Genomic DNA, 22,813 nt, shown 5'->3' on the forward strand with positions numbered 1-22,813 from the left:
TATTTTTAATACATTTGCAAACATTTCTAAAAACCTGTTTTTGCTTTGGTCATTATGGGTAGTGTGTGGAGATGTTGTTTTTCCCCCTTGTCATTTTAGAATAATTCTGTAACGTAACAGAAAAAAGTCAAGGGATACTTTCCAAAAGCTCTGTGGATTAAAAAAAACATACACCTTCACCAAATAAGATTTGATGTGCAATTAAAAGTAAAACACACTGCATTTCAAACCGCTGGTGATTAGCCCAGGCCCTAGTGATTAGCCCAGGCCCTAGTGATTAGCCCAGGCCCTAGTGATTAGCCCAGGCCCTAGTGATTAGCCCAGGCCCTAGTGATTAGCCCAGGCCCTAGTGATTAGCCCAGGCCCTAGTGATTAGCCAGCTAATCTTTTACATTTCAAGTTGAGTCAACGTGGATCTATCTGCTAGATAACAAGGTAGAACAGTTGAATTGTTATGAACACATCCTGCTGTCCTTCTCCAACGGTTTGAGCAGCAGGCTAGCTAGCCTGTCCACTCTGTTCAGATGTTTTTTCTCAGCATGAGAACCAGTTGCCAGTTACTTATAGAAATGTTGTTTTGTTCTTATTGCACATTTATAAAACACAGACTAGACAGCTAGTAAAACAGTCTTTGGCTAAAAGGCTGCTAGCGCTACCGCTCACGACAAACTGAGCATTCCTTTTCCAGAATCAATGTTCATTGATACTCCCGTTTTAGTAGCGTCAGCTCCGCAGGCAGTTTGAAGAGTTGAGACATAAACATGGGAAGGTGAACATTGGTGTGAGTAGCAGGAGCTTGGTGTGAGTAGCAGGAGCTTGGTGTGAGTAGCAGGAGCTTGGTGTGAGTAGCAGGAGCTTGGTGTGAGTAGCAGGGGGAGGAGCTTGGTGTGAGTAGCAGGGGGAGGAGCTTGGTGTGAGTAGCAGGGGGAGGAGCTTGGTGTGAGTAGCAGGGGGAGGAGCTTGGTGTGAGTAGCAGGGGGAGGAGCTTGGTGTGAGTAGCAGGGGGAGGAGCTTGGTGTGAGTAGCAGGGGGAGGAGCTTGGTGTGAGTAGCAGGGGGAGGGGCTTGGTGTGAGTAGCAGGGGGAGGGGCTTGGTGTGAGTAGCAGGGGGAGGGGCTTGGTGTGAGTAGCAGGGGGAGGGGCTTGGTGTGTATATAAATGTGAATGTGAACACAGCACAGAAGGAGCGAAGATGATGAGACCAAAAATACAACAAGAGTGGACATAAAACGCTCAGAAAAACACACACACAAAAAAAAACATAAATTCTTGGTATACAGGCATTTGGAATATCGAGCTAAAACATTAAAATCTGAATGAACTTGATATATTGCCGAGCCTTAGAGGGGTTTCAAGCCAAGATAACTCCTAACATGATTCAGTCAGTACACAAAGACCCTACAGAATAACGAATGGGGCTTTGGAAGCACGAGAGCCTGGGTTAAGCACCGTACACAAGCCCCTCGTGTAATTCACAGCGTCTGGATCCACACTAGTAGCAATGTGAATACTATTCAGACAGACAGACAGTGGACCTCAACCGTCGAGGGACAGAAGAGGTTGGAGACTTGGACAACAAGCAGGATGAACAGTCACTGTCACGATTCCAACTCAAACAAGGGCTTTGCTCTACCAATAAACAGACCTGACCTCCTCGGCATCCAGGTTTATGTGGCTTACTTTGGGTCTGTTACATGAATAAGGATAAGCATGTATATTAGATTACACCAACGCTCGTTCAGAATCAAACAACGGAGCACGAGATGTCCTTTTAGAAATGCAAACAAGCGGCGGTGTGTTTGTTCAGAGCTCTGGGAACGTTGCCTCTGTCGTACGAATATTGGGAGGATAATTTGAGCTGGGGTCGTGTCGAGACAGACGGCCTACTTCAGTTTTCTGCCTTTCTTTCCTACCTCTTTATCCCCCTATCTTTTCGGCTCTCTCCCAGGCTCTCTCCTTCGGTTCGGTTCCAGTGTTAGACGCCAAGTTACTCCTTGGAGAGAAGAGAGGACATTGAAAGAAAGTGTACTGCTACACAACAAAAGGATGTGGACACCTGCTCGTCCAACATCTCATTCCAAAATCATGGCCATTAATATGGAGTTGGTCCTCCCTTTGCTGCTATAACAGCCTCCACTCTTCTGGGAAGGCTTTCCACTAGATGTTGGAACATTGCTGCTATAACAGCCTCTACTCTTCTGGGAAGGTTTTCAACTAGATGTTGGGACATTGCTGCAGGGACTTGCTTCCATTAAGCCACAAGAGCATTAGTGAGGTTGGGCACTGATGTTTTGGCGATAAGGCTTGGCTCGCAGTCGGAGTTCCAATTCATCACAAAGGTGTCCAATGGGGTTGAGGTCAGGGCTCAATATAGGGCAGTCAAGTTCTTCCACACCGATCTCGACAAACCATTTCTGTATGGACCTCGCTTTGTGCACGAGAGTATTGTCGTGTTGGGCCTGTCGTGTTGACGCCTAGGGCCTGTCGTGTTGACGCCTAGGGCCTGTCGTGTTGACGCCTAGGGCCTGTCGTGTTGACGCCTAGGGCCTGTCGTGTTGACGCCTAGGGCCTGTCGTGTTGACGCCTAGGGCCTGTCGTGCTGACGCCTAGGGCCTGTCGTGCTGACGCCTAGGGCCTGTCGTGCTGACGCCTAGGGCCTGTCGTGTTGACGCCTAGGGCCTGTCGTGTTGACGCCTAGGGCCTGTCGTGTTGACGCCTAGAATTGTCCACCACCCAAAGGACATCCAGCCAACTTGACAACAGTGGGAAGCATTGGAGCCAACATGGACCAGCATCCCTGTGCTTTTGACACCTTGTAGAGTCCATGTCCTGACGAAATGAGGCTGTTCTGAGGGCAAAAGGGGTTGCAACTCAATATTACAAAAAAATGTTCTTAATGTTTTGTACACTCAGTTACTGACTTATTAACCCCTAGTGCAACGTTTCCCAAACTCAGTCCTTTGGACCCAAAGGGGAGCACGTTTTGCCTTAACAGTACACAGCTGAATCAAACGATCAAACCGTGAGGATTAGTTGATTATTTAAAATCGGTTGTGTAGTTCTAGTGCAAAAACCAAAACATGCTCCCCCTGGGGTCCCCAGGACCGAGTTTGGGAAACTGTGCCCTAGGGCCTGTCATGTCCTATTGTGGGCTTGACTGAGCAGACAAGGCTTCGGTTCAAAGAGCTACCACAGTCACATGCTTGGAAACGAGGGGTAAATTGTTCTTAATTTAAGGCCGGTTTGCTCGATTAGGGTTGGAACAAAAACCTACAGGATGGTAGCACTCCAGGATTAAGGTTAGAGAGCCCTGGTCTAGGGTAGAGGTCGACCGATTATGATGTTTCAACGCCGATACCAATACCGATTATTGGAGGACCAAAAAAGCCGATACCGATTAAATCAGACAATTTTTTTATTTATTTATTTTTAATAATGACAATTACAACAATTAACACTTATTTTAACTTAATATAATACATCGATAAAATCAATTTAGCCTCAAGTAGATCATGAAACATGTTCAATTTGGATTAAATAATGCAAAAACAAAGTGTTGGAGAAGAAAGTAAAAGTGCAATATGTGCCATGTAAGAAAGCTAACGTTTAAGTTCCTTGCTCAGAACATGAGAACATATGAAAGCTGGTGGTTCCTTTTAACATGAGTCTTCAATATTCCCAGGTAAGAAGTTTTAGGTTGTAGTTATTATAGGAATTATAGGACTATTTCCCTCTATACCATTTGTATTTCATTAACCGTTGACTATTGGATGTTCTTATAGGCACTTTAGTATTGCCTGTGTAACAGTATAGCTTCCGTCCCGCTAGTTAACGCACGCTAACTAGCTAGCCATTTCACTTCGGTCACACCAGCCTCATCTCTGGAGTTGATTAGGATTGAAGTCATAAACAGCGCAATGCTTGACGCACAACGAAGAACTGCTGGCAAAACGCACGAACGTGCTGTTTGAATGAATGTTTACGCGCCTGCTTCTGCCTACCACCACTCAGTCAGATACTGAGATACTTGTATGCTCAGTCAGATTATATGTAGCACAGGACACGCTAGATAATATCATCAACCATGTGTCGTTAACTAGTCATTATGATGATTACATTAGTCTCCTTGTGGAGTGCAACGAGAGAGAGGCAGGTCGTTTTTGCGTTGGACGAGTTAACTGTAACCTTGCAAGATTGGATCCCCCGAGCTGACAAGGTACAAATCTGTCGTTCTGCCCCTGAACAAGGCAGTTAACCCACCGTTCCTAGGCCGTCATTGAAAATAAGAATTTGTTCTTAACTGACTTGCCAAGTTAAATAAAGTTATAAAAAAAATTCATTTAAAAAAAATTAAATGTATTAATATTTATTTTAATCAGCGCGCAAAAATACCGATTTCCGATTGTTATGAAAACTTGAAAATCGTCCCTAATTAATCGGCCATTCCGATTAATCGATCAACCTCTCGTACCTACCCTTTAAAAATGGGGGATCCTCAAACAGTATAGAGCTAGCTGGCTGTCTGATTCTTTGTCTGATTCTTTGTCAGTGGGAGAAAAAAAAAAGTTCCCCCTTAGAAACAGAACAGACCCATTACAGCCTGTAGCTGGAAACAGAACAGACCCATTACAGCCTGTAGCTGGAAACAGAACAGACCCATTACAGCCTGTAGCTGGAAACAGACCCATTACAGCCTGTAGCTGGAAACAGAACAGACCCATTACAGCCTGTAGCTGGAAACAGACCCATTACAGCCTGTAGCTGGAAACAGACCCATTACAGCCTGTAGCTGGAAACAGACCAGACCCATTACAGCCTGTAGCTGGAAACAGACCCATTACAGCCTGTAGCTGGAAACAGACCCATTACAGCCTGTAGCTGGAAACAGACCCATTACAGCCTGTAGCTGGAAACAGAACAGACCCATTACAGCCTGTAGCTGGAAACAGAACAGACCCATTACAGCCTGTAGCTGGAAACAGAACAGACCCATTACAGCCTGTAGCTGGAAACAGACCAGACCCATTACAGCCTGTAGCTGGAAACAGAACAGACCCATTACAGCCTGTAGCTGGAAACAGACCAGACCCATTACAGCCTGTAGCTGGAAACAGAACAGACCCATTACAGCCTGTAGCTGGAAACAGAACAGACCCATTACAGCCTGTAGCTGGAAACAGAACAGACCCATTACAGCCTGTAGCTGGAAACAGAACAGACCCATTACAGCCTGTAGCTGGAAACAGAACAGACCCATTTACAGCCTGTAGCTGGAAACAGACCAGACCCATTACAGCCTGTAGCTGGAAACAGAACAGACCCATTACAGCCTGTAGCTGGAAACAGACCAGACCCATTACAGCCTGTAGCTGGAAACAGAACAGACCCATTACAGCCTGTAGCTGGAAACAGACCAGACCCATTACAGCCTGTAGCTGGAAACAGAACAGACCCATTACAGCCTGTAGCTGGAAACAGAACAGACCCATTACAGCCTGTAGCTGGAAACAGACCCATTACAGCCTGTAGCTGGAAACAGACCCATTACAGCCTGTAGCTGGAAACAGACCCATTACAGCCTGTAGCTGGAAACAGACCAGACCCATTACAGCCTGTAGCTGGAAACAGACCCATTACAGCCTGTAGCTGGAAACAGACCCATTACAGCCTGTAGCTGGAAACAGACCCATTACAGCCTGTAGCTGGAAACAGACCCATTACAGCCTGTAGCTGGAAACAGAACAGACCCATTACAGCCTGTAGCTGGAAACAGAACAGACCCATTACAGCCTGTAGCTGGAAACAGACCAGACCCATTACAGCCTGTAGCTGGAAACAGACCAGACCCATTACAGCCTGTAGCTGGAAACAGAACAGACCCATTACAGCCTGTAGCTGGAAACAGAACAGACCCATTACAGCCTGTAGCTGGAAACAGACCCATTACAGCCTGTAGCTGGAAACAGAACAGCCCCATTACAGCCTGTAGCTGGAAACAGACCAGACCCATTACAGCCTGTAGCTGGAAACAGACCCATTACAGCCTGTAGCTGGAAACAGACCCATTACAGCCTGTAGCTGGAAACAGAACAGACCCATTACAGCCTGTAGCTGGAAACAGAACAGACCCATTACAGCCTGTAGCTGGAAACAGAACAGACCCATTACAGCATGTAGCTGGAAACAGAACAGACCCATTTACAGCCTGTAGCTGGAAACAGACCCATTACAGCCTGTAGCTGGAAACAGAACAGACCCATTACAGCCTGTAGCTGGAAACAGAACAGACCCATTACAGCCTGTAGCTGGAAACAGAACAGACCCATTACAGCCTGTAGCTGGAAACAGAACAGACCCATTACAGCCTGTAGCTGGAAACAGAACAGACCCATTACAGCCTGTAGCTGGAAACAGACCAGACCCATTACAGCCTGTAGCTGGAAACAGAACAGACCCATTACAGCATGTAGCTGGAAACAGAACAGACCCATTTACAGCCTGTAGCTGGAAACAGACCCATTACAGCCTGTAGCTGGAAACAGAACAGACCCATTACAGCCTGTAGCTGGAAACAGACCCATTACAGCCTGTAGCTGGAAACAGACCCATTACAGCGTTTAAATATTGATGTTTTAGTGCTGCTAACTGTTCGCCTCCCTCCCCACACAGTCTCTCAGAAAATGTTCTCCTTTTTGACTCAATGATTCCGAGCAGCGCAAGGACTCTGAACAGTCAAAGGTCATTAAAAACAACCCCGAGGTGCCTCTCGCCAACATATACTGGACCCCGTCTGCCCACAAGCCACTCATCTCCGTCCCAGCGACCCCCAGGGTTCCTCTCCTGCCCACAGTTCCCACCCTGATCCATTACTCGTGACCACCAGTAAACAAAAGATGGTAGAGTTGAAATGTGTCTGTAAGATGAGGACAGGAGATGATTCACCAAGCCTCGGAGCTGAGGTATAATGGCCATAAAACGCTGATGGAATTATCCGCAACGCAAGGGTTTTTAGAGCGGACACAAGAGGAGGGATAGAGCGAGAGAGACGGACCACACAAGGCTAATCAGATTTGACAGATTGGCTTAACTAAAGGACTGATCTGGTCTTTGTTCTCCCAGATGTCTGGAGGTGTAGGGGGCTGAGTGAGGGATTGGAGGTCACGTCACAATATTGAAAGTCTACACAGGCTGGGCCCATTATTGTCCCAACCCGTCACGAGATACGGTCAATGCCAAATGAAATTGCAATTGATTAGTTGCTTGTAAATCACCGGGGGGGAGGGGAAATTGATGTGGAGAGAGGGGCCATATATATTACGTCATCTGGACATGCAGGATGACACCATACGGTACAGGGATGACACCATACGGTACAGGGATGACAGGGGATGACACCATACGGTACAGGGATGACACCATACGGTACAGGGATGACAGGGGATGACACCATACGGTACAGGGATGACAGGGGATGACACCATACGGTACAGGGATGACAGGGGATGACACCATACGGTACAGGGATAACAGGGGATGACACCATACGGTACAGGGATGACACCATACGGTACAGGGATGACACCATACGGTACAGGGATGACACCATACGGTACAGGGATAACAGGGGATGACACCATACGGTACAGGGATGACAGGGGATGACACCATACGGTACAGGGATGGCAGGGGATGACACCATACGGTACAGGGATGACACCATACGGTACAGGGATGACACCATACGGTACAGGGATGACACCATACGGTACAGGGATGACACCATACGGTACAGGGATGACACCATACGGTACAGGGATGACACCATACGGTACAGGGATGACACCATACGGTACAGGGATGACACCATACGGTACAGGGATGAAACCATACGGTACAGGGATGAAACCATACGGTACAGGGATGAAACCATACGGTACAGGGATGACACCATACGGTACAGGGATGACAGGGGATGACACCATACGGTACAGGGATGACACCATACGGTAGGGGGATGACACCATACGGTAGGGGGATGACACCATACGGTACAGGGATGAAACCATACGGTACAGGGATGACACCATACGGTACAGGGATGACACCATACGGTACAGGGATGACACCATACGGTACAGGGATGACAGGGGATGACACCATACGGTACAGGGATGACACCATACGGTAGGGGGATGACAGGGGATGACACCATACGGTACAGGGATGACACCATACGGTACAGGGATGAAACCATACGGTACAGGGATGGCAGGGGATGACACCATACGGTACAGGGATGACAGGAGATGACACCATACGGTACAGGGATGACACCATACGGTACAGGGATGACACCATACGGTACAGGGATGACACCATACGGTACAGGGATGACACCATACGGTAGGGGGATGACACCATACGGTACAGGGATGACAGGGGATGACACCATACGGTACAGGGATGACAGGGGATGACACCATACGGTACAGGGATGACAGGGGATGACACCATACGGTACAGGGATAACAGGGGATGACACCATACGGTACAGGGATGACACCATACGGTACAGGGATGACAGGGGATGACACCATACGGTACAGGGATGACAGGGGATGACACCATACGGTACAGGGATGACACCATACGGTACAGGGATGGCAGGGGATGACACCATACGGTACAGGGATGGCAGGGGATGACACCATACGGTACAGGGATGACAGGGGATGACACCATACGGTACAGGGATGACACCATACGGTACAGGGATGACACCATACGGTACAGGGATAACAGGGGATGACACCATACGGTACAGGGATGACAGGGGATGACACCATACGGTACAGGGATGACACCATACGGTACAGGGATGACACCATACGGTAGGGGGATGACAGGGGATGACACCATACGGTACAGGGATGACAGGGGATGAAACCATACGGTACAGGGATGACACCATACGGTAGGGGGATGACAGGGGATGACACCATACGGTACAGGGATGAAACCATACGGTACAGGGATGACACCATACGGTACAGGGATGAAACCATACGGTAGGGGGATGACAGGGGATGACACCATACGGTACAGGGATGACACCATACGGTACAGGGATGAAACCATACGGTAGGGGGATGACAGGGGATGACACCATACGGTACAGGGATGAAACCATACGGTACAGGGATGAAACCATACGGTAGGGGGATGACAGGGGATGACACCATACGGTACAGGGATGACAGGGGATGAAACCATACGGTACAGGGATGACACCATACGGTACAGGGATGACAGGGGATGACACCATACGGTACAGGGATGACACCATACGGTACAGGGATGACACCATACGGTACAGGGATGACACCATACGGTACAGGGATGACACCATACGGTACAGGGATGACACCATACGGTACAGGGATGACACCATACGGTACAGGGATGACACCATACGGTACAGGGATGACACCATACGGTACAGGGATGACACCATACGGTACAGGGATGAAACCATACGGTACAGGGATGACACCATACGGTAGGGGGATGACAGGGGATGACACCATACGGTACAAGGATGACACCATACGGTACAGGGATGGCAGGGGATGACACCATACGGTACAGGGATGACACCATACGGTACAGGGATGACACCATACGGTAGGGGGATGACAGGGGATAACACCATACGGTACAGGGATGACACCATACGGTAGGGGGATGACACCATACGGTACAGGGATGACACCATACAGTAGGGGGATGACACCATACGGTACAGGGATAACACCATGCGGTACAGGGATGACAGGGGATGACACACGGGTATTGACATTGAGTCAGACAGTCAGAGTTAGACAGAGAACTCTAGATTCATAAAAGCCATTTAAATATGGACATTGCCAATGACGGCTTCCGCCAATTGAAAGTATTCAACCCCCGCCTCCAACTAACCCCCGCCTCCAACTAACCCCCGCCTCCAACTAACCCCCGCCTCCAACTAACCCCCGCCTCCAACTAACCGCCCGCCTCCAACTAACCCCCGCCTCCAACTAACCCCCGCCTCCAACTAACCCCCGCCTCCAACTAACCCCCGCCTCCAACTAACCCCCGCCTCCAACTAACCCCCGCCTCCAACTAACCGCCCGCCTCCAACTAACCGCCCGCCTCCAACTAACCCCCGCCTCCAACTAACCCCCCGGTCAGTCAGAGATTGCAGAAGTGGTTCTGCAGTGTTTTCCAATCCAGTTCCTGGGGACCCAAATAGGTGCAGATTTGAGTTTTTTCTCTCCTCACAAATCAAAAAATGTTTGATGAGTTGATGGATGGAATCAGGTGACGTGTTCAGGCAGAAACGAACTGGATAACCTTGTGGGTCCCCAGGACCCGTGTTAACACTGTGCTACTGTATACTGTTGAAAGGGAAGACAGAAATAGTCTATGGATTGGCCTCAGTTTTACACACACCATCCCACTGTAAATATGCAGTAACTCAGTAGGTCTAATGAGGCAAATCCCTGACCTTCAGAGGAAGGCCCCACCACAGCACTCCATAACACCTCCTCATATGTGTTGAGGAGGACGTATTGAGATGAACAAGCTGCGGGTTGGTTATGAGGAGGGTCTGATTGATGCTAAGTGGCTAAGGCGAACCATCTCTGGCAGAGGAAGGAAGATACCTCCCCTGTAATTTACAGAAGGTTTGGCACTGTACACTATGTCCCTGTTTACTTCAAATAATAACCATGACATTTTTTTTTTCTCCAGATATCCAGATAGTTGAAAATACATGTTTATTTTATTTATTTTTTTAAATGTGGGAACTTGTTTGCTGCCTGACTTGGGAGACTGCTGCTCTGTGTGCTGCAGCAGGGTGGGGGAAGGGCCGTGAAACGAGTGGGAGGGAGTAGCAGCCATACTCGTGCTGTTTAGACTAGTTGCCCCCCCCCCCATAGGTCATCCGTCATTTAGACTAGTTGCCCCCCCCCATAGGTCATCCGTCATTTAGACTAGTTGCCCCCCCCCATAGGTCATCCGTCATTTAGACTAGTTGCCCCCCCCATAGGTCATCCGTCATTTAGACTAGTTGCCCCCCCCCAATAGGTCATCCGTCATTTAGACTAGTTGCCCCCCCCCCCAATAGGTCATCCGTCATTTAGACTAGTTGCCCCCCCCCCCAATAGGTCATCCATCATTTAGACTAGTTGCCCCCCCCCCAATAGGTCATCCATCATTTAGACTAGTTGCCCCCCCCCCCCCAATAGGTCATCCGTCATTTAGACTAGTTGCCCCCCCCCAATAGGTCATCCGTCATTTAGACTAGTTGCCCCCCCCCATAGGTCATCCGTCATTTAGACTAGTTGCCCCCCCCCAATAGGTCATCCGTCATTTAGACTAGTTGCCCCCCCAATAGGTCATCCGTCATTTAGACTAGTTGCCCCCCATAGGTCATCCGTCATTTAGACTAGTTGCCCCCCCCCCAATAGGTCATCCATCATTTAGACTAGTTGCCCCCCCCCAATAGGTCATCCATCATTTAGACTAGTTGCCCCCCCCCCCAATAGGTCATCCATCATTTAGACTAGTTGCCCCCCCCCAATAGGTCATCCGTCATTTAGACTAGTTGCCCCCCCATAGGTCATCCGTCATTTAGACTAGTTGCCCCCCCCCCAATAGGTCATCCATCATTTAGACTAGTTGCCCCCCCCATAGGTCATCCGTTATTTAGACTAGCTGCCCCCGTAGGTCATCCCTCCTACCAGCTGGTAGTAACTGTCTAGATCAGGTCCTAATAGAGCCCTGTTCTGTTCCTCCCCTGACTGACAGCCCCCTCAGGGCAGAAGGGTTCCCTGCAGAGCCCCCTCGGGGCAGAAGGGTTCTCTGCAGAGCCCCCTCAGGGCAGAAGGGTTCCCTGCAGAGCCCCCTCAGGGCAGAAGGGTTCCCTGCAGAGCCCCCTCAGGGCAGAAGGGTTCCCTGCAGAGCCCCCTCAGGGCAGAAGGGTTCCCTGCAGAGCCCCCTCAGGGCAGAAGGGTTCCCTGCAGAGCCCCCTCAGGGCAGAAGGGTTCCCTGCAGAGCCCCCTCAGGGCAGAAGGGTTCCCTGCACCTTCAACACTGGAACCGCCTGGCCTTTCAGCCCATCAGTACCCGCTAGAGAAGCTTCATCTTTAGCATCAGATGCATATCAACCTGCAAGGTGCCCAAGCAGAAGCACCAACGCTGGATAAATAGTGGATTAACCATGGTCATTCTTAGGCCTTAAAGTGGCTGGGCCTGGGGGGGCATAGGCCCACCCACTGGGGAGCCAGACCCAGCCAATCAGAATGAGTTTACAGACGATTCCAGGGGTGAAGAAAAAAAGGATGTGGAGGTCCTGGCCTGGTTACACATGGTCTGAGGTTGAGGCCGGTTGGACGTACTGCCAAATTATTTATTTTTTTAAACGACTTTGGTAGTGGCTTATGGTAGATAAATTAACATTATATTCTCTGGCAAGAGCTCTGTTGTACATTGCTGCAGTCAGCACGCTCCCTCAAAACTTGAGACGTCTGTGGTATTATGTTGTATGACAAAACTTCACATTTTAAAGTGGCCTTTTATTGTCCCCAGCACAAGGTGCACCTTTGTAATGATCATGCTGTTTCACCTACTTCTTGACTTGCCACACCTGTCAGGTGGATGGATTATCTTGGCAAAGGAGAAATGCTGACAGGGATACACACACATTTCTACACAACATTTGAGAGAAATAAGAAAACAGTCAAAATAAATAAAAACCCTTGAATGAGTAGGTGTCCAAACTTTTGACTGGTACTGTATAGAAATAAAGAAATAGCACCCCTTGTGTGCACTGCCAGTAATACCATATACTCTGAAACTTCAAAATAAATAGTTTCAACGGTATTGAAAAACCATCCCGTGGCGTTTTCTAAATACCCCAGTATATGGTATACTGCCCAAGCCTAGTTTATACATGTACATTTTTAAGCTGAACATTCGAGAGTTGGACTAGTAACCGAAAGGTTGCGAGTTCAAAACCCCCGAGCTGACGAGGTACAAATCTGTCGTTCTGCCCCTGAACAGGCAGTTAACCCACTGTTCCCAGGCAGTCATTGAAAATATGAATTTGAGTTCTTAACTGACTTGCCTGGTTAAATAAAGGTAAAATAAAATAAAAATTCTGGTGAAATTCTCACACTGTAGAGCTCTGGGAAAAGACCTAACAGTATAACTGCCACCTGTCTTCTCTAAAACATGTCAGCAGTCTTGACACTGCATCTCACTCAGAAGGTAATTACCAATAGGAAACTAGGAAAACACCTTCACCTTTTAAAAATACGGTAACACAGAGGAAATATGAGAGCAGGGTATTAAGAGGCCTTAGTTCCTACCTGTAGTAGGAGGGGCTCGGGGTTGAAGGCCAGGGTCATTAGTAACTGCATCCTCTCGGTGTCCTTCAGGTTCTTCAGCAGGAAGCTGCCAGAGTCTTTGGTTTCGGCATAACGTCGCACCACCCTGTCCAGCAGCCTCTGGGAGGGGCAGTGCACCAGGTCAGACCAGCCCTCTACCACCTCAGGGGTCAGCAGCCTCACGTCCCCATTCAGCCTGGCGAACTCAGTCTTGTATATGGCCTGGATGAGGTCGCAGCGCGGACGGCCAGTAGCTCTCTTACAGATCTTCTGGTCGATGTCCGCCAGCTCCTGATTGGATCCCAGGCGTTTGAGCACCACGCGCCTCGTCCCCTCGCGCGGCTCTCCGTACTGGGCGAAGTACACGTTCTTGACGTTGAAGACATCCAGGAAGCGCAGGCGTCCCCAGGTCTCAAAGGACACCTGGCCGTTCATGAACTTCCTGCACCAGCTGGTGCCGAAGCAGGCGGGGCACTTGTTGAGGTTGATGAAGCGGCGGTCCGTCAGCTCGTTCTTCTGGAAGGAGGCGAACAGGTTGTGGGTGTTCATCAGGAGGATAACAAACAGGCCCACCACCAGCAGAAGCTTCAGACAGCGGTAGAGGCGACCCAGCTTCAGAGGCAGGAAACGCAGCATGGTGGGGCAGGACGGCGAGTTTAGGGCTTAGGGGGAACTGTTGAGAGTCGGGACGGGGGGGGGGGGGACTATCCTAGCCTCACAGCCTCTTGGTCATGTTTCACTGGGGCATCAGAGGGCCTGGTAGGGGTGAGGCTGGCAGTGGCCCCATGCCAAGATCTGGGACAGGTCTGTGAGTCATGTTCTCCCCGTCTGTGTCTGTTGAACCTTGAGCCTCGACCGGTGAGCCTGCAACCAAGCAGAGAGAGACAGAGAGAGACAGAGAGAGACAGAGAGAGACAGAGAGGAACATTACACAAGATGCCAGCGAAATACAAAAGGGATACATTTCACAGTTGCACCATGTCTCTTTTGGTTCATGATAACCTCATCTCTAGGCTTCCGTCTGTACAGTAACGAGACGGCCCCCAGCCCCTCTCCTTCTATACAGTAACGAGACGGCCCCCAGCCCCTCTCCTTCTATACAGTAACGAGACGGCCCCCAGCCCCTCTCCTTCTATACAGTAACGAGACGGCCCGCAGCCCCTCTCCTTCTATACAGTAACGAGACGGCCCGCAGCCCCTCTCCTTCTATACAGTAACGAGACGGCCCGCAGCCCCTCTCCTTCTATACAGTAACGAGACGGCCCCCAGCCCCTCTCCTTCTATACAGTAACGAGACGGCCCCCAGCCCCTCTATCTCTGGGATATATTGTACCTTCTTACAACCTCCAATAAAACATTATTTTAAAAGAGTGGAAAAGCAGAAGACTGTTTCTGATGGAACGTTGAGGAGATATCGCCCAGCCCATGTGGGACATATCAAATTATTATATCAAATGCCTGTATGGCAAGAATAAAGTTTAGATTTTTGTTTGTTTTTCTGAGCGTTTATGTCCACTTTCTCTCGTCTATTTGGTCTCATCTCCTTCTGCGAGGTGTCCACCTTTTTATAAACATGCCGAGCCCCTCCCCCACGCCACTCACGCAGAGCCCCTCCCCCATGCCGAGCCCCTCCCCCATGCCACTCACGCAGAGCCCCTCCCCCACGCCGAGCCCCTCCCCCACGCCGAGCCCCTCCCCCACGCCGAGCCCCTCCCCTGTGGGCTAACCACTGGCAAATATATTGGTTCTCCCTTCCAAATGGAACAGCACCCTGTGTGCATCACAGACGATAACCTTTAGGAGTTTAACCTTTGATCAGCAGAGTTGCCCCGGATGGTTTTAATCAAGCTTTGAAGTGGATGGTATAAAAGAGCCTGGTGTAACTACAGTAACAGCAGAACAGAGACCTAGAGAGAGACAGAGTGAGCGAGAGACAGAGTGAGCGAGAGACAGAGCGAGCGAGAGACAGAGCGAGCGAGAGACAGAGCGAGCGAGAGACAGAGCGAGCGAGAGACAGAGCGAGCGAGAGACAGAGCGAGCGAGAGACAGAGCGAGCGAGAGACAGAGTGAGCGAGAGAGAGAGACAACCAGACAGGAAGAGACTGAAAGAAACAGACGGTTTGGTCCTGAGGGGTAATGTAATGATGTATCTGTAAGGTTCACCCGGGGAGCCGTTGGCCAGGTTCACCCGGGGAGGCGTTGGCCAGGTTCACCCGGGGAGGCGTTGGCCAGGTTCACCCGGGGAGGATCACCTGAGGAGCTGTTAGCCATGTTCTTGTAGGGAGTCAGAGATTAAAAGCCACGCGGCTTGACATAGCAATAACCTCACATTACAAGCCCCCTAACAAAGTCTCTGTACAGACCGTCAGCCCATCAAGCTGGGTCACTGATAGAGACACGAGGCAGCAGAGCAGTAGCTCCCGATCTGGGTCACTGATAGAGACACGAGGCAGCAGAGCAGTAGCTCCCGATCTGGGTCACTGATAGACACGAGGCAGCAGAGCAGTAGCTCCCGATCTGAGTCACTGATAGACACGAGGCAGCAGAGCAGTAGCTCCCGATCTGGGTCGCTCATAGAGACACGAGGCAGCAGAGCAGTAGCTCCCGATCTGGGTCACTGATAGAGACACGAGGCAGCAGAGCAGTAGCTCCCGATCTGGGTCACTGATAGACACGAGGCAGCAGAGCAGTAGCTCCCGATCTGAGTCACTGATAGACACGAGGCAGCAGAGCAGTAGCTCCCGATCTGAGTCACTGATAGACACGAGGCAGCAGAGCAGTAGCTCCCGATCTGGGTCGCTGATAGAGACACGAGGCAGCAGAGCAGTAGCTCCCGATCTGGGTCGCTGATAGAGACACGAGGCAGCAGAGCAGTAGCTCCCGATCTGGGTCGCTGATAGAGACACGAGGCAGCAGAGCAGTAGCTCCCGATCTGGGTCACTGATAGAGACACGAGGCAGCAGAGCAGTAGCTCCCGATCTGGGTCGCTGATAGAGACACGAGGCAGCAGAGCAGTAGCTCCCGATCTGGGTCGCTGATAGAGACACGAGGCAGCAGAGCAGTAGCTCCCGATCTGGGTCGCTGATAGAGACACGAGGCAGCAGAGCAGTAGCTCCCGATCTGGGTCACTGATAGAGACACGAGGCAGCAGAGCAGTAGCTCCCGATCTGGGTCGCTGATAGAGACACGAGGCAGCAGAGCAGTAGCTCCCGATCTGGGTCGCTGATAGAGACACGAGGCAGCAGAGCAGTAGCTCCCGATCTGGGTCGCTCATAGAGACACGAGGCAGCAGAGCAGTAGCTCCCGATCTGGGACGCTGATAGAGACACGAGGCAGCAGAGCAGTAGCTCCCGATCTGGGTCGCTGATAGAGACACGAGGCAGCAGAGCAGTAGCTCCCGATCTGGGTCGCTGATAGAGACACGAGGCAGCAGAGCAGTAGCTCCCGATCTGGGTCGCTGATAGAGACACGAGGCAGCAGAGCAGTAGCTCCCGATCTGGGTCGCTGATAGAGACACGAGGCAGCAGAGCAGTAGCTCCCGATCTGGGTCGCTGATAGAGACACGAGGCAGCAGAGCAGTAGCTCCCGATCTGGGTCGCTGATAGAGACACGAGGCAGCAGAGCAGTAGCTCCCGATCTGGGTCGCTGATAGAGACACGAGGCAGCAGAGCAGTAGCTCCCGATCTGGGTCACTGATAGAGACACGAGGCAGCAGAGCAGTAGCTCCCGATCTGGGTCGCTGATAGAGACACGAGGCAGCAGAGCAGTAGCTCCCGATCTGGGTCGCTGATAGAGACACGAGGCAGCAGAGCAGTAGCTCCCGATCTGGGTCACTGATAGAGACACGAGGCAGCAGAGCAGTAGCTCCCGATCTGGGTCGCTGATAGAGACACGAGGCAGCAGAGCAGTAGCTCCCGATCTGGGTCGCTGATAGAGACACGAGGCAGCAGAGCAGTAGCTCCCGATCTGGGTCGCTGATAGTGACACGAGGCAGCAGAGCAGTAGCTCCCGATCTGGGTCGCTGATAGAGACACGAGGCAGCAGAGCAGTAGCTCCCGATCTGGGTCGCTGATAGAGACACGAGGCAGCAGAGCAGTAGCTCCCGATCTGGGTCGCAGAGTACGACCCTGCCTCACACAGGAAGCGGCGCAGGTCCTAATCCAGGCACTTGTCATCTCCCGTCTGGATTACTGCAACTCGCTGTTGGCTGGGCTCCCTGCCTGTGCCATTAAACCCCTACAACTCATCCAGAACGCCGCAGCCCGTCTGGTGTTCAACCTTCCCAAGTTCTCTCACGTCACCCCGCTCCTCCGCTCTCTCCACTGGCTTCCAGTTGAAGCTCGCATCCGCTACAAGACCATGGTGCTTGCCTACGGAGCTGTGAGGGGAACGGCACCGCAGTACCTCCAGGCTCTGATCAGGCCCTACACCCAAGCAAGGGCACTGCGTTCATCCACCTCTGGCCTGCTCGCCTCCCTACCATTGAGGAAGTACAGTTCCCGCTCAGCCCAGTCAAAACTGTTCGCTGCTCTGGCCCCCCAATGGTGGAACAAACTCCCTCACGACGCCAGGACAGCGGAGTCAATCACCACCTTCCGGAGACACCTGAAACCCCACCTCTTCAAGGAATACCTAGGATAGGATAAGTAATCCTTCTCACCACCCCCCCTTAATGATTTAGATGCACTATTGTAAAGTGGCTGTTCCACTGGATGTCAGAAGGTGAATTCACCAATTTGTAAGTCGCTCTGGATAAGAGCGTCTGCTAAATGACTTAAATGTAAATGTAATGTAAATGATAGAGACACGAGGCAGCAGAGCAGTAGCTCCCGATCTGGGTCGCTGATAGAGACACGAGGCAGCAGAGCAGTAGCTCCCGATCTGGGTCGCTGATAGAGACACGAGGCAGCAGAGCAGTAGCTCCCGATCTGGGTCGCTCATAGAGACACGAGGCAGCAGAGCAGTAGCTCCCGATCTGGGTCGCTGATAGAGACTCGAGGCAGCAGAGCAGTAGCTCCCGATCTGGGTCGCTGATAGAGACTCGAGGCAGCAGAGCAGTAGCTCCCGATCTGGGTCGCTGACAGAGACACGAGGCAGCAGAGCAGTAGCTCCCGATCTGTTCAATAGCAATACTAGAAGACTGATGAAGTGGCTTTGTTAAATTCACAATGGCGTTGACCATGAAAATTGCCCATTCTCAATTAGAGCTCATTAAGACATGGCTATTAGGGCCGCTGCTAACTTGAGAGGGAACAGCTAACGAGCAGGAGACGAGCTAGCAGCTAGTGTGATTAATGCGTGTCGATGACCTCCGTTCGCGCTCGTCGACATGGCAAGAGACAGGAAGTGACACGGAACTGGGAGCAGCGAAGAGAGCAGACACACAGGACGCCACACCTGTCTGCTTACTGCAGCAGGTCCAGTCCACATTACTTTCCTGTAATGCTACGTAAAAGGAGCCAAGCTGAGACAGTCACCCTACAGCACTTCTCTCCTCCTCAACCCTCATTCCACCAGAATAGCTAAAAAGACATTAGAATTACTGATTTGAGAAATTATGCACCCATCTAGCAGCGCCGCTTTGCATTTTCCTTGGCTTCACGTAAAATAAATCTCAACACGGAGAAAAAATATACTCCTGCACAATTTATCATTTGCCAGTTCTATTCTAAATTACATTTCATTGAGCAAACTAATTGGCAGAATCTATATCCATTCCAAGGTGCACATGAGATCACGTGGAACCATTGCCTTAAGCACGGTACACAGAACAATAAACTATTCATATTTTGAGCATTTCCAAATTACACCCCCCCCCCTGCCTAAAAATGAACAGGGGGGGAAGCAGGACAACACCAGCGATTTAATACCGTCTGAACATTTTATTAAATTTAAAAAAAATAAAGCCTCATATCAAAACTTTGCATTCAATAGAAACAGGGGTCTCTCTCTCTCTCTTATATATATATATATATATATAAGAAGCCTCAAAAAGGGACAGCTGCCTGGCTGCTTCCTACAACAGAGGGTGTGAGTGGAGACGCCGCAGCGGTTAAACATCTCCTGCATGATATGATCTCTATTCAAGTAGCATTTAGCGTGTGGCCCATCAGGTGGGTATCAGAGTTCAGGCCCACATCAGGGGGGGATATCAGAGTAGTTCCCCAGAACAGTTGAGCCTGTCATTGTGTTTGTTGTGAATAGTACAACAGGAGAAAGCAATTACAATTTTATTTTACAGCAAATACATCAGTACGACACATTCGGCAGGAAATTTCATTTCATCAGATGACACAAGTGCAACAATGTTTGTCTCTTAATTAAACTACCGGAGTAAAATGCGCTCAGTGAAAAAGCAAGGTGTTGTTTGCTACAGTGACGCAAGGCCATCATTTATAATGTTTGTCATAGACAGAATGTAGCTAACTACATTTCCTAATGTTTTGCTTGAAGTTCATCTTGCCTTTTACCGGAGAAAAGCAGGCTGGCTACACCGAGAAAAGTACCAGAGAAAAGTAGCTACACATCAGCCAGAGCTGTCTGCTGTTAATTGTGCTCATTGTGTTAGCATTCTGGTAATAGAAACCCAATGGGCTTTCTGCCACCTCGTGTATTAAGCCAGTAATACTGGAAATCTCAGCATGAGAAAAGGATTGCATGACGACATGAACATCTGGGCAGCAACTAAGCTTAGACCAGGGCTAACCAGACGGAGACCAGGGCTAACCAGACGGAGACCAGGGCTAACCAGACGGAGACCAGGGCTAACCAGACGGAGACCAGGGCTAACCAGACGGAGACCAGGGCTAACCAGACGGAGACCAGGGCTAACCAGACGGAGACCAGGGCTAACCAGACGGAGACCAGGGCTAACCAGACGGAGACCAGGGCTAACCAGACGGAGACCAGGGCTAACCAGACGGAGACCAGGGCTAACCAGACGGAGACCAGGGCTAACCAGACGGAGACCAGGGCTAACCAGACGGAGACCAGGGCTAACCAGACGGAGACCAGGGCTAACCTCTGGCTGTTGGAGGAGAGAGATGACTAGACATGGCCAGTAAACCATAAAAAGCTGTATACCGGGGTATTTTGAAATAACGTCATTTTCATAATTTTTGGGGGTTTGTGGTGAACTAAAGCTCGGTGCTACACCATTATTTGCAGCTCAGGGCTCTAGCTACGGTTTGGTTTGGCTGGCTAGCTACGGTTTGGTTTGGTTTGGCTGGCTAGCTACGGTTTGGTTTGGTTTGGCTGGCTAGCTACAGTTTGGTTTGGCTGGCTAGCTACGGTTTGGTTTGGCTGGCTAGCTACGGTTTGGTTTGGTTTGGCTGGCTAGCTACGGTTTGGTTTGGTTTGGCTGGCTTGCTACGGTTTGGTTTGGTTTGGCTGGCTTGCTACGGTTTGGTTTGGCTGGCTTGCTACGGTTTGGTTTGGTTTGGCTGGCTTGCTACGGTTTGGTTTGGCTGGCTTGCTACGGTTTGGTTTGGCTAGCTAGGGTTTGGTTTGGCTAGCAAGACCAAGCTTGTCGGTTACAGCAGAGACAATCTAACCTCTCCTGTAACTAGATCCCTGCTGCCTACATTTGTTTTGTGCATAAGTTGTTTTTTTTTAAATACATTTGAAAAGAAATAGCACCCCTTGTGTGCACTGCCAGTAATACCATATACTCTGGTATGGTACAGGAACAGTATGAAGGCATGAAACTCTGGATACTACACAACCCTACCTCCGACCCCACAGAGGAAGTCTGAAACAAGCCCTGTAAGAGACCTTACACAGAAAATAGCAGAGTAATGAGATGACTGACTGACTGAATGACTGGCTGAATGACTGGCTGGATGAATGACTGGCTGAATGACTGGCTGGCTGGATGAATGACTGACTGACTGGCTGACTGGATGAATGACTGGCTGGCTGGCTGAATGAATGACTGGCTGGTTGAATGAATGACTGGCTGGCTGGATGAATGAATGACTGGATGAATGACTGACTGGCTGGCTGGCTGGATGAATGAATGACTGGTTGAATGAATGACTGGTTGAATGAATGGCTGGATGAATGGCTGGATGAATGACTGACTGGCTGGCTGGCTGTGTTAAAGGACTTTCAGCTTGGATATGGTTGATGAGATGATTGAAACCAGACCCGGCTGATTGTAATATAGATGTACCCTATCTTAATACAACTGGCAGTGAAACTTAAAGCAATGTTTTCATTTCAACCAACCTCATCCTGCCCACAGAACTTGTGTTTCGAATTAGAGGCCCCAACAACTCAAGGTGGGTCCCATCCTCCCAAAGCCAAGAACCAGGGAGAGATGGAGGGAAGGCATGTAGCCCAAGCCTGGGACTGGGGTTAAGGGCACTTATATTAGTGTACACTACCAAGGAATCACTGTTTGGAGTGGGCGCCAAATTACCTCATCACCAGAACTGCTGCCAGAAGGTGAAGAAGAAAAGTCTCTGAGCACCCAGACTCTCTGAAGCATGGAGAGGTGCTATATTAACCCTGGCTCTCTGAAGCATGAAGCGGTACTATATTAACCCTGGCTCTCTGAAGCGGTGCTATATTAACCCTGGCTCTCTGAAGAGGTGCTATATTAACCCTGGCTCTCTGAAGCATGAAGCGGTGCTATATTAACCCTGGCTCTCTGAAGCGGTGCTATATTAACCCTGGCTCTCTGAAGCGGTGCTATATTAACCCTGGCTCTCTGAAGCGGTGCTATATTAACCCTGGCTCTCTGAAGCGGTGCTATATTAACCCTGGCTCTCTGAAGCGGTGCTATATTAACCCTGGCTCTCTGAAGCGGTGCTATATTAACCCTGGCTCTCTGAAGCGGTGCTATATTAACCCTGGCTCTCTGAAGCGGTGCTATATTAACCCTGGCTCTCTGAAGCGGTGCTATATTAACCCTGGCTCTCTGAAGCGGTGCTATATTAACCCTGGCTCTCTGAAGCGGTGCTATATTAACCCTGGCTCTCTGAAGCATGGAGCGGTGCTATATTAACCCTGGCTCTCTGAAGCATGAAGCGGTGCTATATTAACCCTGGCTCTCTGAAGCATGAAGCGGTGCTATATTAACCCTGGCTCTCTGAAGCATGAAGCGGTGCTATATTAACCCTGGCTCTCTGAAGCATGAAGCGGTGCTATATTAACCCTGGCTCTCTGAAGCATGAAGCGGTGCTATATTAACCCTGGCTCTCTGAAGCATGAAGCGGTGCTATATTAACCCTGGCTCTCTGAAGCATGGAGCGGTGCTATATTAACCCTGGCTCTCTGAAGCATGAAGCGGTGCTATATTAACCCTGGCTCTCTGGAGAGGTGCTATATTAACCCTGGCTCTCTGAAGCATGAAGCGGTGCTATATTAACCCTGGCTCTC

General features: G+C 50.1%; 1 protein-coding gene across 1 annotated transcript in view; it reads right to left on the reverse strand.

Moving 5' to 3' along the window:
• The window catches only part of LOC135522956 (divergent protein kinase domain 2A-like), a 71,995-nt gene that overhangs the window by 43,992 nt on the left and 5,190 nt on the right, over positions 1-22,813 (reverse strand). The window contains exon 2 of the mRNA XM_064949683.1: positions 13,412-14,293. Coding sequence (XP_064805755.1) covers positions 13,412-14,065 — 654 coding nt within the window. The 5' untranslated portion in view covers positions 14,066-14,293. The remainder of the gene's footprint in view (positions 1-13,411; positions 14,294-22,813) is intronic.

The sequence above is a fragment of the Oncorhynchus masou genome, chromosome 30, assembly GCF_036934945.1.
Source record: "Oncorhynchus masou masou isolate Uvic2021 chromosome 30, UVic_Omas_1.1, whole genome shotgun sequence".
Taxonomy (NCBI): Eukaryota; Metazoa; Chordata; class Actinopteri; order Salmoniformes; family Salmonidae; genus Oncorhynchus; species Oncorhynchus masou.